Genomic DNA, 17,683 nt, shown 5'->3' with positions numbered 1-17,683 from the left:
CACTACATGAAATCAAAGTTTTTTGGCTTTAAGTCCATCAACAGTATATGCTAGTTAAACTAATTTGACAAAAGTAGCATATACACACATTTTAAATGTATAGTCTTTTTCTGGGGGAATAAAAAGCAAAAATATCAATGACTCATCTTGGGTGCAATATTTTTAAATTTGTCTCCAATAAAATATTTTCTAGAATGACAACATTCTCTGCCCTAATCATACTGTACCTGCCCTAATGAAAAATAAATATACTAAAATGTATTTGAAATGCATTTATTTCATGCTAAGTATACTACAAATACATTTACATATTGATGTACTTCATAAAAATACCCTGCAATTGTACTTTTAGCATACTAAACTGGTATACTTAAAGTCTGCTAATTTGGATCAACTAATTTTGTGCTTAATGAACTTTAATTGTGCGGAAGTAGTGCTAAAGTCCAACTAAAGATATACTGAAGTATATTTGATTGTGAACTACTGCAAGTATTCTTCAGGTACTTTAAATATCTTGCATTTAACGACTAATATTATTCAAAGATCATACAGTCCTCATCAATAGTGATATTAAAAAAAAATTTGGCTTAATTTAAAGACATGTGAATTGTGCACAAGTAGTACTCCAAATAAATTCAGTAAGTATGAAATAAATGTATTTTAAATATATATTACTTTTTACTAGGGTACCTCTGAATAGCATAGCATTATTGATGAATAGTTATTATTTATTCATCCTATCCCTGATTCTTAATTGCTGATTAAAAAGATAGCATGCTACCTGGTAATCTTATTCTAATCAAAAGAGCTTTTTAAGCTTGTTAGCACTGTGCTAAGCTGTTAGATTGGTACTCAGCTAATTGAAATGTTATCATTAGCTTTGCAGTTGTTCACCTGTCAACAAAGACTAGCTCCTAGCAAACAAATTTTAGAGGATAAAGTAAGCATTTATTCTGTAGGATTATAAAGAGAGAGGATCATTTACCTCATTTGCACACATTTCTCTTTGCGGGTATTTTAGTATTAAACTTGTTTAGCAAATGTAGGAACTTTGACTTGTTAATGCTTTTTATTTGCTTAAAAGTAAATGTTTATCGCTGCCCATGTGCATCTCTCTGAGTGACACCGTGATCATACACCATCACAGCAAATCATAGTTCTAAGTTTCCATGCTCCAAGTCTAACTCTAAGTGGGTTTCTTTTGCAATTTCCAAAATAGCAAGTTGGAAATTCCCACTTTCCGAGTTGAATGGAATGCAGGATAAGTCGACTATGCTCATAGTGTCTTTTCACAGGGTCTTTAAGTGGCTTTAGAAAGGGACGGTTTGATTCTCGAAATTCTCTTACGCTTAACTGCTCTGAATAGTACAGCTCTCAGTGGCCGAGCTCTTGAGGAATCTAGAGGCTGGAGTTGAATTGGTTTTGTTCGCGTGAAGCTTTTCAATGCATTGTGAGACGGGAATTAATAATGAGGCACAGTGTTCTGCATTATCCCAGCCCTGGACACAAGCTGATCAGGGACGTCTACATAGCAGCCCTGTGTTGGAGAGATAGAGACTAGCCCTGTCCCCACTCTTGGCAGCCACCCGAGTGACTTGCCATGCTCATAAAAACACAATGCTCACTGTTCAGGCTCTGAGCAAATGGTGGTCACGTGCAAACGTTACAGCTCCAGACACATTGGTGTCTTTGGCACAGAGCAGGTGCCGGTGGCCTCAGACTACAGGAAGTGACTAGAGGAAAGAGCCTCCCAAAGCTGATGCCTAAAACAGTTCATTAATTTAAAGGCACCACTAAGAGTGATAAAACATCTTGTTGCTTCCAGTTTATGACCCTTTTAATATGAAAATGTTTCTGCCTAAATTTGTTATCTGTTTCAATGAAACGGCTAATTATAAAATGGTTCCAAATCATCTGAATTTTGGCACACTTGTCCTCGCTTGTCATTTAGCCATGTACTTCCTCTTATCGCACCACAAATGGCTTTCGGCCTTCTATTGACTTTGCTTTACTCTCTCTGCCTACTTCCAGTCATTAACTGTGGAGATCCTGGAGTGCCAGCTAATGGTATCAGACTGGGCAGTGACTTCACGTATGGCCACACCGTGAGCTTCCAGTGTTCACCAGGCTTCACTATGGATGCCGATCGTGCCTCCATGCTCATCTGCACCAAGGATCGCACATGGAATGCCACCAAGCCAGTTTGCAAAGGTTCGAGTCCACCTCTTGTGAATGGAAGCTTCCTCTGTACTTCCAAATGATTGGGCTCTTGCGCTATAGGCTATGTTGTTTTAGTTTAGTTTAGTTCAACATGACTAATTGTCTATGTCCTCTCACAGCCATTGTGTGTGGAGCACCTCCCAGCATCCCAAATGGTCAAGTGGTGGGGTCTGACTTCCAGTGGGGGTCCAGCATTAGTTATGCCTGTAATCAGGGTTACCAGCTTTCCCTTCCCACTATCCTCACCTGCCAGGGCACAGGAAACTGGAGTGGTGAACGGCCGCAGTGTTTTCGTAAGTGTGAATTTTTCTGAAGGCTCCGATTACAATTACAATACCAGAAATATTCATAAGCATTTAAATCCACATATAACATTTTTAACTGAATGTTTCTAAATTTAAGCTGCACGTTTTGTGTGATGGTGGCAATACCTTATAGCCTTATCAACTCCTGGAGGGCTGCAGGTCTGCAGAGCGTAGCTCCAACCAGCTCCAACTCACACCTGCTTGGAAGTTTCTAGTAATCCTGAAGACCTTGATTAGTTGGCTCAGGTGTGTTTGATTTGGGTTGGAGCTAAACTGTGCAGAGCTGTGGCCCTCCAGGAATCGAGTTTGAGACCAGTGCCTTATAGTATAATAATTTCCTCAATGAGTTTCTCTTTCTCTGTAGCTGTATTTTGTGGAGATCCAGGGATACCAGCCCAGGGCAAGCGAGAAGACCGAGGGTTCACATACCTGTCCTCTGTTTCATTCTCATGTTACCCACCTTTGATCCTGGTTGGCTCTGCTCGCCGTTACTGCCAATACGATGGAACCTGGAGTGGAACCCAGCCGTCTTGCATAGGTCAGCTGATGTATTCATGCTGTCCTCACACTTAAAAAAAATATATATATAAGTAAAACATAGTTCTGACAAATTATTACATTGCAAAATGGAAAAAAAGTGATTTGGCTAGTTTTGAATAGTAATTGTTTGTTTTGACTGGTTTTGTGCCGCAAACCTGGCAACCCAACACATTACAATTCAAAAGTTTAATTAAAAAACAAAAAAACTTCATTTGATCATAAATACAGAAAAAAAAAAAATTATATTGTGAAATATTTTGCAATAAAAAAATGTTTTCTGTTTTATTATATTTTAAAATGTAATTTATTCATGTGGTGGCAAAGGAGAATTGCTCTGATTGTTATTTGTTTATTTATTTATTTTATTTATTTAACACAGATCCCACTCACACCAGCTGTGTAGACCCTGGCACTCCTCTCTTTGGCCACCAGAACAACTCTCAAGGCTACCAGGTGCTAATCACATCAAACCAAGGCTGTTATCAGTTCATCTCAAATACATTTTTTCTTGTCATTTATTGACTATTTGTGTGTTTGTATCAACAGATTGGTAGTTCAGTGTACTACAGTTGCAGAAAGGGCCACCTCCTTCTGGGCTCAATCTCTCGGACCTGTTTGCCCAACCTCACCTGGAGTGGCATGCAGCCTGAGTGCATCGGTTAGCCACAATTTTGCAAACATATTAGTTTGACTTTTCTGTTACTATACTTTTTTGTTTTCAAATGCATTTTTAAAAATAATTTGAAAATAAATTGTAGTGATGATTAAATTAGAGCGTCCTTTTCTGATTTCATTTGAATCTGTATGGTTATTTAGTGTTGCACAATGTAAGATATATTCTCTCATTTCTCTCCTCAGCTCATCACTGTAATCAGCCGGAGCTCCCCGCTCAGGCAGATGTAGGTGCTATAGAGCTGCCATCTCTGGGTTATACGCTCATCTACACCTGTCAGCCTGGTTTCTACCTTGCTGGAGGGTCTGAACACCGCACCTGCAGGGCTGATGGCAGCTGGACAGGGAAACCTCCGTTGTGTGCACGTATGTACAAAATACTTTATAAATACGTGTGTGAGCCCACAAACCAAAATATACTCAATTAAAATGTGCTTTTACATGCAAATGTAAAAGAAATTGATCGATTGGCTTTGAGCATGTTCATACCACATGTGTGTTTTGGTGTAGCCCATCTGCTGGTTTACAGACTTAATGATTTACCGTATTCAACCACTTTGTGATTTTTCTTCTCTACAAATGTTGATAAACGTCACGTCCACCTGTTTCATCTCCACAACTGGTATGATCGCTGGGCCCAATTCATCATGTTATTGTTGAAATTTCATATTAGTAGAGCTCTGATTAGCCCAGTGGAATGCATTGATTTGGTTTTGGAAAGCCCAGGCTGCTATAAAATATCATCAGATAAACAGTTCCCATACATTATTTACCATGCCGACTGTGAGCGTATAGAGCAGAAAAATAAGATTAACAATTTCCTTTTTACTCTGCTGAAGGAGGATGGCATTAGTCTCAAGTTAAACCCTAAATGCATCATAGTCTAGTAGTTGGTGAAAAATGTTGCTGAAATCTTTTATAATAAAGCTGAAAGTATGGTTCTGGCCTTTTGCGGTGGAAGGATATTAACAGCACCTGTGGGAGACCAGAGACAGAGACAACATAGTCGTATGACATCTAATAAAGCTGTTTTCCCCACTGTGTGTGTCCAATCATCTTATAATGTCCTGCGAAGTAGACTTCACAGGGTATTCAGATATATTAAGTGAAATTCCAAATCATAGAAAGGCTATATGTTCTGCCCATATGGTTAAAAATATTTTGCTTTGAAACACCTTTCATGTACTTAAGCTTTACTCTTAAAATTGCATTAACCAACTTTCTCTCACTGAGAAAGAAGCTTTTCAGCATCTGTGGCCTTGCATTCTCTTCATTTGTTTAGTTTCACTAACACAGCATTAGTGATCTTCGAAGCTCTAAACTAGTGATTCTGTGCATTGAAGCTCTAACATAACTTGCTCTGCAAAAAAAGCTCTAACACATGAAAATCTGTCTTCTGCATTGCAAATAACGTTTCATTTCATGAGAAACAAACATCTTTCATGTACTTAAGCTTTACTCTTAAAACTGCATTAAGCAACTTTCTCTCACTGAGAAAGAAGCTTTTCAGCATCTGTGGCCTTGCATTCTCTTCATTTGCTCAGTTTCACAAACACAGCATTAGTGCTCTTAGAAGCTCCAAATTAGTGATTCTGTGCATTGAAGCTCAAACATAACTTGCTCTGCAAAAAAGCTCTAACACACATATATTTGCTTGTCCTATAGCTGATAACAGACCAAGTGGAAAAACTGTAGGAACAGTGCAAGAGCCGCCCAACACAAAACAACCTGGTAAGTTTCACTGTCTACCAAGTTAATTAAATATTCCCCTAAAATAGTTTAGTCACTTGAATGTATAATACAGTAGCTCTTGTCTTTGTTTCTCTCATTGTGTTCTTCTTTTCTGTGCCTCTATCTCAGTGCCAAGTGGGGTTTTTGCTAAGAACTCCCTTTGGAGGGGTTCATACGAATATCTAGGGAAGAAGCAGCCAGCAATGCTTAGCATAACTGCTTTTGAACCATTCAGCAATCGGGTCAATGGCACTCTCATGGACCACAGCGGAGTACAGCTCAATCTGGCTGGTGAGTGTTTTTTATTTTAACCTTGTAACACATTTTACCAACCACTCATTTGTGACGCTTCAGCAGCAAGGTAATGCCAGTTTTCTAGCGTGTACTGCCTTTAGCACTGTGTTTTGTGTAGTCTTAAAAAAGATTGAGCCAAAAATGAAAAGTCTCTATTTGTTACTTCAAAAAAAAATTTTGAGCATAAAACGAGATATTTTGTAGAATGTCTAAAGCCTGGAATACACTACACAACTTGAACAGGTTTTCAAACACTAAACATCATGCACTTGTTGACTTTGTAAATCGCTACAAAGGAAAAACTGGACATCATACACTAAATGACTGAGCATCACACACCACTAGACTTTCAAGACATTGCGAATACAGCAAACTCGCACAGAAACACGTGCCTTCTTGCCATGAGACACGTAATAAATGAAAACAATATTTTTTTCTAAAATCGGCTCAAAATATCAAACATGTTTGATATCCTCCAAATGGATGGAATCATAGTCTGAGGCTAAAAAAAAAAAAAAAATCAAAGTCTGTGACTATCATACACTGCAATTTTCTATGAAATCTGTCAACTCAAATCTGCAGACTGGCTCTGACTTTTGCCAGCTAGCCTATGTGCTTTTTATTTTTTCATCTGCACTCCATATATTTAATATGTAACGAAAATGTTACCATTAATGTAAAGTAAATCGTACTAGTCTCATTAATGTTACATTGAGTCATTGCATTGAGTCAATCCATATGAAAGCAACACGCATACAAAAAGTAAGATCTTTTATGGGTTTTTTTGCAAGCACTCGTGACAACCATCAACACCCCTCACCTTTTCTGCAGGTACCTATAAAAAAGAAGAAGCCCAGTTGTTGCTGCAGGTGTATCAGATCCGAGGTCCTGTGGAGATCTTTGTTAACAAGTTCAAAATTGACAACTGGGCCTTGGATGGACATGTATGTATATTCTTCTTTCCCTTTCCTCTGATCTGCCAAGTAGTTGTAACAGGAAGCCCTTGTGTACCTTACATCCGTAGAATCATTATCCTGATGTTTTGAAATGAAGGCTCCCTGCAGTGTGAAACGTGAAAGTAATCACCATTGTGATGATTCTACAGATTTTCCACGTTGTAATGGATTAGATTCAAATAGATTGTTTACTTTGAAGATATTAGGCAACCGCAGATCAAATATCTGAACCACGTATATGCGATTTAACTTGACCCAGCCTTCCGATTGGCTTATACATAAGTGGACTGGTTACTGAGAAAAAGAAGCATCTTACATTTGATTTCAACAGCCGTGCTTTTATGTTGATGCAAGTCCTTTCTCCTTTATGGTATGACTCCATGCAGATGTAGTCCTCTGAAAGTCATGCTCTTGCTTTGAAAGTGGATGTTTCTGAACCTTTACTGCAACCTGAGTTCTCAAAGTGTACTTCAGTACTCACAGGCTGATGTAAGGGCTCTTGTATAGGGCCAGACCTTGGGCTGCTTGTAACTACTGAAACCCTCAACCACACACACACTCACACACACACAGCTTGTCACTCCTGGGGATAGAAGAGAACCGACAAAGTTTTTCTTTTAATTAAAACGTCAGTTAAATCATTGCTGGGTAATCAGGGCCAGACGTCTCTACCCCCCTCCAATGCACTTGGGACAAGCACCTGGGAGAGTGTAATTAAAAGTGTGGGCCGTGAGTGTGTGGCTCTTGTGTGTGTCTGTGTGTGTGTGTGTGTGTGTGTGTTCATGTAAGAGAGAGAGATAGAGAAAGCACAAGAGGTAAAGCAGGAGGGAGAAAGCTAGTTTTATATGTGTTTGCATGTGGATTTGTACACTTTTTATGCCTCGGCGAGGAATGATGGGGAAAGTAAATGTCAAACATAAGTAGTCTTTCACATCACTGACACATTTTACCTTTCAGTGGCTCATTTGTGACATTTTGAAAATTCTTTATACTTACTGTTTTGTACTTTTCTCCACAGGTGTCATACATGCCTTCTTCTGATTCATTTGTGTACCAAGGCTTTGTTCGAGGAAAAGGCTTCGGCCAGTTTGGACTTCAGAGGCTGGGTATGTGTGTTTGTCTTATAGGACTGTAAAATATTATTTGTTAAAGGGACAAAATTAAAAATTACTCAATGTCGTTCCAAACCTGTAAGAATTTTGTTCTTAGCTTTCAAATGGAGGGACAGAAATTTCTAAAGCTTCATTTGTGCTTTCAAAGATTAACAGAAGTGTATTATGTTTTGGAATGGGTTTGAATGACAGAAGAGTGAATGCCAGAAATTATAGCGAATCATGTCATGTTCATCATGTCGTTCTGTTGAATTGAGTCCACCTAGGACCCCAAACTGATGTTCAGTGTTCTCTTTGATGCTTGATATTGATTGATTTATTATAGCAAAACATATCACAGGGGCTTATCTGTGTCAGGCTGGATGGGATGCTCAAACAAATCAGTTGCATATAGATGTTTCAGTATTTTAAGCTGGCAAAGTATTTTAACATTGAATAAAATACACACTTCTGCTTTAATGTCATAGTGACAATGTCAAGTCTGTATCTTTTCCTCAGATATCAGCTATCAATTATATGTTTAAAATGATATATACTGCCAATGCCGCCCACAGCAGCTATCATGTATTATTATAACGCCCCATTCACACAGGGCGTCGGCGTCAACACCTCTCGTTTACTTTGAATGGAGTGACGTCAAATGTTGCCGAACTGAATTGTGGGTCCGTCGCGTCGCTTCATTGGCGTGGCTCGCGGCAGAAGTTGAAAACTTTTCAACTTTTCAAGCACCAACACAGGCGTCAGCCAATCAGATCGCCTTATGCAAATACCCTAGCGCAGACGCTAGCCAGTCCCGTTCATGGAACACCAGAAAAGTAATGTGATTGGCTGTTGTCACTATGACGGTCGCGTCAGCACCAAGCTTCAGATACGCCCTCCATCAAACGTTGACGCCGACGCCCCGTGTGAATGGGGCGTAATACAATTAGGTAGGAGAGAAAGGAAAACTAGAGTTGGTGTAAGTATCTGGTGTACAGCTTGTGGAGGCCAAACCGTGAACGGTCTGTCAAATCCTGCCGTAATGAAACAAGCACGCCTTCATCTATAAACGACAGCTGTATAGACTCCTATCCCTACATCGTCAGACAGATTGTGCAAACAGAAGATTTATTAATAAGAGGGGCCGTAGTGGAAAGAGCGTGTGTGTGTGTGCGCATGCACCCATATTCCATCATTTCATGTTGGTTTGATGAGCTGGCTCTATCGAGTTAGTTAATTGAATCTCCCACTTGCAGCCTTGATGTTATTGGGAAGCTTTTTGGCATTGTCTGATGAACAGGTGCACTGACACACTCTCGTTGTTTAGGAAAGCTCTGTGGTCGAAATTGAAAAGTGAATTCAAAATGACTTCATCTTTGCCGTGTCTTGATATCTGTAATTAAAAAGCATTGTCAAGATAATGCAGTTTGACATCTCCCAAAAACAAGTCCCCTAGTTGAGTTATACAAAACGGTGAGATGTGAAGTTTGCCCATTTAATTGATTAATTTCTCGTTTGTTGCATGGTTTCGAATCAATTCAAACACAAGCTTTGACAAAAAGCTTTTCACTTGTGGTTAGTTATTGTTAATAATAACTCTATACAGAAATAAGTAGTTTTTTCCTGTATTGTTGAAAAGGTAAAAGCAATATTTTTTAAATGCTTTATTTGTATGCTCTTTTACAGAGGGCCTTGATCCAAATAGCGAGAATTCAGGCTATAACTTTGCCTCCAATAGCAGTTCAGTGGCAGCAGCCATTTTAGTGCCTTTTATTGCCATGATCATAGCAGGCTTCGCTCTGTATCTCTACAAACACAGGTACAGCACTTCAGCAAAGATGTATTGCTCATTGTGCATTGATTTTTGTGATTTATTATGAATCACTCTTCCAGAAAAGTTTGGTAATATGTCTTGTTTACTTGCAGAAAAAGGCCCAAAGTACCCTTCAATGGTTACGCAGGCCATGAGAACACCAACGGAAGAGCCACTTTCGAGAACCCTATGTATGACCGTAACATCCAGCCCACTGATATCATGGCCAATGAGACAGAGTTCACGGTCAGCACAGTGTGCACAGCAGTATAGCGACCGCTCTAGTCAAAGGTGAGTCTTCAACAAGAGAGATCTATTCTTAATGTCTGCCTACAAAGAGATTTGACTTCAATACAGGTAACATAAGAGGGATGACACAATAAACTAATAAAAATAAAAATACTGCTAATAAACATGTTTCAAAATACTGCTAATAAACATGTTTCAGGACCCTGTTTGCCTCAGAACTATATAACTTCACATCAGAAGTGTGTCTTCAAAGGAAGTCCACTAGGTTTTGGAACAGAGCTAATAATTTGTTCTTGTGAAACATTGTACTAACTTTGTGAATTGTGAACTGGTTACAGTCTGATATTTGATGAATTAAATTTTTTTTCCTAGAAGAACTTTTCAAGATTTCAAAGTCATAGCGTGACCTTAGCATTCTGCATCCACATCTAGCGTGCTTCATTAGACTACTGTACAAACTAGCATGGTGTCAGGGATGAAAAGGTCATTGGCTAACAAAGTTGAAATCTTGCAGTGTAATAAGCCGAATGAGGACAAAGACCTCAGGGAAAAGGAAAAAAGCAATATATCCTCACATAGTTGTTTTGGAATGATTTAGAGGCATCATTTGCTGTATATTTCTGCTATTACACACAAACTGCCTTTTCAGCATATAGTTTGTTTGAATGTTGAGTGGGGGAATTAAAACTAGAGAAATTTTACTTCTAAAACTGACTTTATCGCCCTAGTTTTGCCCTCAGACAAAATGGAAAACAAACTGCTGAGGCAAGGGGATAAGGATAGAGAAGTATTGAATTTTAATTTATTTATTTCAGCTGTTATACTCTCTTCCAAGATTTGTTTTTTTTAAAGAGCACCTAATCTAAGCCGCAGACTATGAACTTGGGCAGGATTTGTAATTGGTTTCCCCCTGTATCCCATGTATTTAAATCTGTTCTGCTGATTTGAACCTGAAACAGTTCTTTGTCATGTGTTTTTGTGCTATTTGAGGATTTTTTTGTGATTGCTTTCCTAAATTACGTAAGAGTTAAAAATGTACCTTGCTATTGCAGTCTGTTGTTACGATGTTAGTCTGATACTGTTGTGTTGAGCATCTTTCTTTCTCACTTTTTCGCTACTTTTTCCCTTTTTCACCATGTCCATCTGTGTTTTAAGTCTTCCTTTCCTATCTGACAAGCAGTGTTGGGCAGTAACTACTAAAAAGTACTAAAAGTAGCATTGCTATTAACTACATCTTTCAGTATTCTTGCTGTACCTCAGCCGTTTTTAAAATAGCTTTTCGAGTAATATGATTTTTTTTTTTAAGTATCTGTGCAGAATACATGGCAGAACGTTTTCAGCTTTGAATTTTCAACATTTAGGGGCTTTATGATACAGAATTGATGGCCATTTTCTTTTCTTTTTTTGCCATTTTTATTAGGACAGGACCGTGTAGAGCAGACAGGAAGCAAAATGGGAGAGAGGGGGTGGGATCAGGAAAGGTCCTCGTGCCAGGATTCGAACTCAGGACGCTTGTAACACAATGGTGTTATATGTCGCCGCACTGCCCACTAGGCTATTGGCACCGACAGCCTTTTTAATTTTTTACTTTGCCGCATTAGCACTGTGCCTCTGCTTGTGCGATTATTTTTCAAAAGATGTTCTGAGTTTGATGTTCGTGTTTGTGTTTTGGGTTGTCATGTGGCCAAACCAATTGTTAGTGTTTATACTAAGGCTGTCAATCGATTCAAATATTTAATCGTGATTAACCGCATGATTGTCATGAGTTAACTCGTGATTAATCGCAATTTAATCGCACATTTTTATTTGTTCTAAATGTACCTTAAATGAATACTTTTCAAAGTTTTTAATACTCTAATCAACATGGGCATGGACAAATATGGATGCTTTATGCAAATGTATGTTTATTATTATTGAAACCATTGTCAACATAGAGCATAAAGACTAGACATGTTTCAAAGGTCATAGATATTTTTCAGAGAACTTGTTCATGTCTATTAGACACATGAAAAAAAGAAATACCAGGTTCCCGTTACTTCTCTTTCTTTGCACTGAACAATTTACTTACACAAACCTGTTTACATTTTCGACAGGACAGCTCATTTCTTCTGAACATGCAAAATTGTAAATTTATTATTAGATTTGTTTGACTCTCTGTGCCCACAAACTTTTTTGATGCTAAATTCTCAAAGTTGTTTTCATTGATATATTTTACCGTTTCTGTTGTCCGACAACGGAATTAATATGAAATAGTGACTGAAACGTGACCCATTAAGACTATATAACCAGCTCTCCCTTCCAATATGTTAATCTGCACAAAAATCCTGATAATCAAGTTGTCGTCTCATGAAACCATAAGATAATGACAATAGCTGTGCTGTGATTTCGGCTATACTTGCATGTAAAATTAGAGAAGCAACATAATATCTGTGTTTAACTGAAAGCGCTGCTCCTCTCCACCGCTCGCTGAACAATGCAGACGCACAGAGAGAGAAATATTTGTGCACGCTGGGACAGCAAGACCTCGCACTCGCGCGGCAGTACCAGTGAGTCTCAGAAACTAAATAAGGTTTGGGCAAACCCTAAAGATTTGTCACTAGGCGCTTTTTTTTGAAGAGGGGGGAAAAAAGTCGCTAAAGGGGTCTGCAAAGTTGGCAACACTGTGCATAACTAGCATTTCTCCAACTACAGGCTAGGCCACGGGTCGAACAGAAAATGTGCACTGCGTTAATCGCACGTTAATAAAATTAGTGCCGTTAAAATTAATTTGCGTTAACGCGTTAACTTTGACAGCCCTAGTTTATACGATTCATTTTAGCAGATTGGTGAAATCTGAATTTCACCAATGAAATCATTAAATGAACCAGCTGAAATCTGATTCCCTTTGAGTCCCATAATGACATGTCATTTTTGATCCATATCATTTTTTCACTTTTTTGTTTTTTCATTTTTAACTAAATTATAGTAATTTATAGTGTTATCTGTTGTATTTTGTATGTATTTTAATGTAGAATTTTTGTATTTTATTTTAAAAAATATCTGTCCAAATCATTTTTACTGTCAAGGTCCTTGATTTTGAACCAGAAATATACTGCTAATTACAAAACCGGATTATTAGACATTAAAAAATGTCCTCTTAAGGTGTGGTCATATTAGCAAAATTTTGAGAGCCAAAAGATCCGTAGTAGTGTACCAATATATGAAGCACAGCTCACACGTAAGTCACTTTCATACCGAGCAGCTTTCCGTTGGTCAACTCAGCAAATCTATTATAAATTATAACCATTATAAAATCTGTTGAGAATTTAAATGACGGGATTTTGCATTTGAAAATTTTCAGAACAGTGGTAAATGTAACTTTAGAGCTTCAATGTAGTTAGCTACTTTTTGTAACTTCTAGTGTAGCTACTTTGACAGTAGTTTAAATAATGAGTAGCTTGAGAAATCTCAGAGTAGTTTCTTCAAGACTGCTGACAAACGTGTCTTTCTCTTCTCTTTTCATAGGCTGGATGTAATCTTTCCCTCTCCACACAACTGTTCCCATAGTAAGAATGGGCCACATGGATGGACTAAAGAGGAGGATTTTTTAGTTTTTCATTTGTAAACCAATTCCAATTGTGACAAAGTGATAAACCTTGACAACGATGCTGTCAAAGCGCATCAACAGAGATGCACTGATAAAGAACCATGTCAGTGTTTGCTAGCTAAAACTCTGTTCCTACATTCTTTTGCTGTCTCCTCTTTTTTCCTTCCGATGGAACGTCCTATTTGACTGCGGCAGCGCAAAGGGACACATGTGAAGCTCACAGCCGTCGCTTGCCAAAAAAAAAGACAAGAGATACATTGTTCGGTCAAACGAAGGCCGAATTCTCAATCTTGAGTTGGAGGAAGTCTTCATGTAAGCAGGAAGTCACAAGAAGCGTGTTTCTGGAGAGTTGAAGCTTTGTTTTACTTTTGTATCTTGAGTTCTTTCCATGGAGTGAGTTTTGGCTTCTTTTATCCCGTTTCCACCTTGAACTAAAATCACAAGTGCAGACTTCACTGAGGACACACTCTCTGACACCTTCCCCATCAGTTCCCTGAGTATGTAATGCCACAACTCGATCTGAAGTGGAATGAGAGGCTTCTGAGGCTTATTAGAAGGCATGGATTCTAGCTGTAGCACCTCTCTTCTCATTTCAGCCTGAAGGAACGAGTGTTCTCCCACCATCTTATCATGATCCTGGCTGAAAATGGACAGTCCAACCCTTCAAGCAGCCCAGCGGAGAACATGAAAAGACGTGTTTTGGTGTTCAGGGGTTTTATGAAGCTGACTTCACACCTGTTATCTGCTGTCATTTCCTTATTCTCACACTGACAGAAGAAAAGCAGCCCACATTGGAGGGTTGGATTTGTATTAGCCAGGTATTACCCAATCTGAACCCCCTCCTTGTGTGTTTGGATGTTCTTGGTTTGTGGGCTGGGATATCATGGTGAAGAACCGTTTGTTAGCATTTATAGTTATTCCTGATGTCAGGTGGGCTTTGGATGTCATTGAATGACAAAATCCAATGATTTTCATACATACAGTAGATTAAAAAAACAACAGCCCTTGAAGAGTTGAAGTACATAGGTAAATATAACTTGAGACGTGTCTTTCGTAACCAGGGGAGGGTCTAACTTTCGGTCCTCGAGTTCTGAAGTCAAGGATAAGGATGACGTGAGGGTTTTAGTCAAAAGGAGCCAACACCAAATGAGCATGAAAATATTTAATCTCTGTAGCTTTGTGTCATAATCTGTTTCCCTGCACATTCCTCCGTGTCATCCATGCCCACGCCACACTTATGATAAGGAAAAGGGGCTTAGAAATCACTCCTTAATATACTAATCCAAGACTGGTTGTTGATTTGCATGCATTTGCCCAGTAACTTGATGGGAAGGTTTGAGGATGAGCAACAGCTTGGGAAGTTTGCAACAGAATAACTTACATTTTGTTGCGAAAGTATGCTATATTCTGGGTGCAGCATCCTTTAACTGGCCGGTTTTATTGAGATTTGTAATTCAGTTATTGAATATTATTGCCTCTGCTTGTTTCTGCATATCTCGGTTCGATTTTCTTGTCTTACGACCTCCGTTACCTGATGCCGGCATTTACTTTCCAGTGGGCATTTAAATTCCTCCAGTTTATTTGCTGTACTCTTCTGCTTCTGAAATCAATCACTGATATAATTACTTTTACAGGTTTATTACTTTTGAAATCGGTAGCCTATCATGGTTGTGTTAATATGATGTTACCCAGAGCTTGTTTCAACTGTATGTTGATCGAAAAAGCAAAGATTATATTTCCCTTGGGATTTTATGGGCCAGGAGTTATCTTCAACCTATTGACATTAACTTTATATTTACAAGACTGTCATATGGCCATTCTTTTTAGGAGAATTTCAGTGTAGATGGCATCTTCAAGCATTTTCCACACATCAGACATCGTGTTGAAAGTTTATCTCACATTCACCTGATGTTTTATATTCTTACAGTAACGTTTTGCATCTCAGCAACCCAACAATAGCAACGCTGCCAGATTTATAATGCTGACGTTAGAAATTGCTCCTTTTAAAATCCTCCAAATAATGCATTTTGCTAGCGATAACACACAAAAATGCAAGGCACAAGGGCTTCAAAGTCATCAACTCTGCTTTATTTTTCATCTTTATGTGTATATTAACCCAAAATGTTGTTGAAGTATCCAGGCAGCCTGTGTTTCATGCTTGTCCATCTGTTTCTCGTAACAGTGCCTTGGTAACTCTATATGTGGTGTATCCAATCTCTTCTTATTGCTCCATTTTTATTATTATTGCGCACTGGTCAAGAGTTGCCAGTTGCTGTGGGAGAATTTCAAAGATGCAGCTTCTTTTTTTTTTTCCTGGTAGAGAGTCATGTCTGTGTTATTTTCAGAGAATCACACAAACACAAAAATAATAACCAGCACCCCAAAACATGTAATTAATTTGTATCTTCACAAATTCCTTTAGGTTAGAACCTGCACTTTAAGGGAGCAAGTAAACACTCTTTTCTTTGGCCTTCATGCTAGCATGTGTCATGAAAAGTATTCTTATATTGTAATTATTAATCATGCCACAAAACCTACGGTGCTGCTATGCCAAAGTAAAAGGCATCAGCCTATTTTATATACATATATAGAGAGGCATCCAGCCAAAATCAAAAGCATTACAGCATTTATGATATTATTTATAGCATTTAGCAATGCTAACAGTGAATTAGCTGAAACACCCAGCACATTCTTGTTGGCGTTCCAGTCTGTAACCGTGTCGTCGTTGTACTGATGTGAAGAACTATGCCTGGCAGCCTGACAGAATCACACATACATTTGTTAAAATGGAGACCACCACCTCAGTAAATTTACATTCTCGAATATTACCTTCGGATATTTGTGATGAGTATATGGCAACCCTTTTCATCAAAGGTCATGTTGGCGAAAGTGAGCTTGAAGCAAAGATAGTTGCGAAAACTTGGATGATCATGTCAAGACTACTTTGTAGTGTCAGTGTTTTTGTCTCATTTATCAGTCTTTAAAAGACGAGAAGTTTGGATGTAGACAATATCGGGACTGCACTGAATGTATTTTTAATTTTGGAAATATCTATGCTATATCTGCTTTACATATGGTGAACATCCAACAAACTATGTAACTAAACCAGTCATATTCCTTTTCAAAAACTTATCAGAAAAACAGCACCCCTAAAAGAGTGCATATCAATATATTTGAATTGCACACTGCAGCTTATATTGAATAAGTATATGAAAATGTACTTCAGGATGAACATATCAGTTTTGTGTGGAGGTCAATGTGAAAATATCTTGGTATGTACTTGTCCAGTTTCTTTGTTCTTTTTTATTTTATTATTATTATTTTTTCTTTCATTTTGAGAACCACAACCATGCATTTCTCTCCAGTTGGTATGAGGTACAAGCCCAGCCTTGAAGGACTTTTAAAGGACCGCTCTGCTCTGGCTATCCAAAGCCTAAAGGAATACAGTCAGTCTTGAGTTACGTACTTGACCAAAAGGATTTTTTTGAACAGTGACTTTCAAGACTTTCAATGGAGCAGTCCGTTGCGGATATCCAGACAGAGACTCTGACGCTGAAAGGACTAATGAATAGAAACTTTTTTTGTACAGAGATATATTTTTATGGAAATAAATTTGTAATATAAAAAGAGAAAGTGTATTGACAGATCTGTAAATGTTTTTCATTATTGTAGTACAAATGCTAGTGGGGATTATAAAATATATATATACAAAGACAAAATAGAGACAAAGGTTTTTTTTGTAAATGTAAAAAAAGATTGTATATAGAAGTTTACATATTGTAAATATGTAATACCCAACATGGCTTGTCTGCAATATATAAAATGTATTTTATCTGTCTGTATATGATGCTTTGCATTGTGTTTAAGCTTATTCTACTTTCTTGAACTTGAAACCTATTTTGAAGTTTTTGGAATAAAAAATGAAAACATATATGTGCCTGCTATTTTCTCCATTGTGTGGAAGGTTTGTAACTTTGTGCATGATTATGCTTTATTCATCTGTGTGCCTGACCTGACAAAACGGGACAATAAGACTAGTTATTTTCCCTCTAGATGTCCTGTAGTGCACACACAGTGGCTGTATATGGAAGGCATTAAGGCACATTCACATTCCATGTTTATGTAATATCTTGACTGTTGGGTTGCCTTTATATGCTAGATGTTTAAAGCAGCTTTACATATTATGATTAATATGTAAGTTATAATCGTGCATGTTTGATGGAATA

At 38.1% G+C, this 17,683-nt stretch overlaps 1 protein-coding gene across 1 annotated transcript in view; it reads left to right on the top strand.

The window, feature by feature from the left end:
• Positions 1-17,388, top strand: part of csmd2 (CUB and Sushi multiple domains 2) — a 262,731-nt gene extending 245,343 nt beyond the window's left edge. The window contains 13 exon segments of the mRNA XM_058752757.1: positions 2,032-2,211; positions 2,340-2,513; positions 2,890-3,063; positions 3,445-3,518; positions 3,612-3,723; positions 3,924-4,103; positions 5,403-5,468; positions 5,598-5,759; positions 6,594-6,706; positions 7,737-7,824; positions 9,496-9,628; positions 9,736-9,913; positions 13,376-17,388. Coding sequence (XP_058608740.1) covers positions 2,032-2,211; positions 2,340-2,513; positions 2,890-3,063; positions 3,445-3,518; positions 3,612-3,723; positions 3,924-4,103; positions 5,403-5,468; positions 5,598-5,759; positions 6,594-6,706; positions 7,737-7,824; positions 9,496-9,628; positions 9,736-9,895 — 1,616 coding nt within the window. The 3' untranslated portion in view covers positions 9,896-9,913; positions 13,376-17,388.
• The last annotated feature ends 295 nt before the right edge of the window (positions 17,389-17,683 follow it).

This window comes from Onychostoma macrolepis, chromosome 19 (genome assembly GCF_012432095.1).
Source record: "Onychostoma macrolepis isolate SWU-2019 chromosome 19, ASM1243209v1, whole genome shotgun sequence".
In the NCBI taxonomy this organism is placed as follows: domain Eukaryota; kingdom Metazoa; phylum Chordata; class Actinopteri; order Cypriniformes; family Cyprinidae; genus Onychostoma; species Onychostoma macrolepis.
The sequence above is the reverse complement of the archived record's forward strand: the minus strand, read 5'-3'. Positions and strand labels throughout refer to the sequence as shown.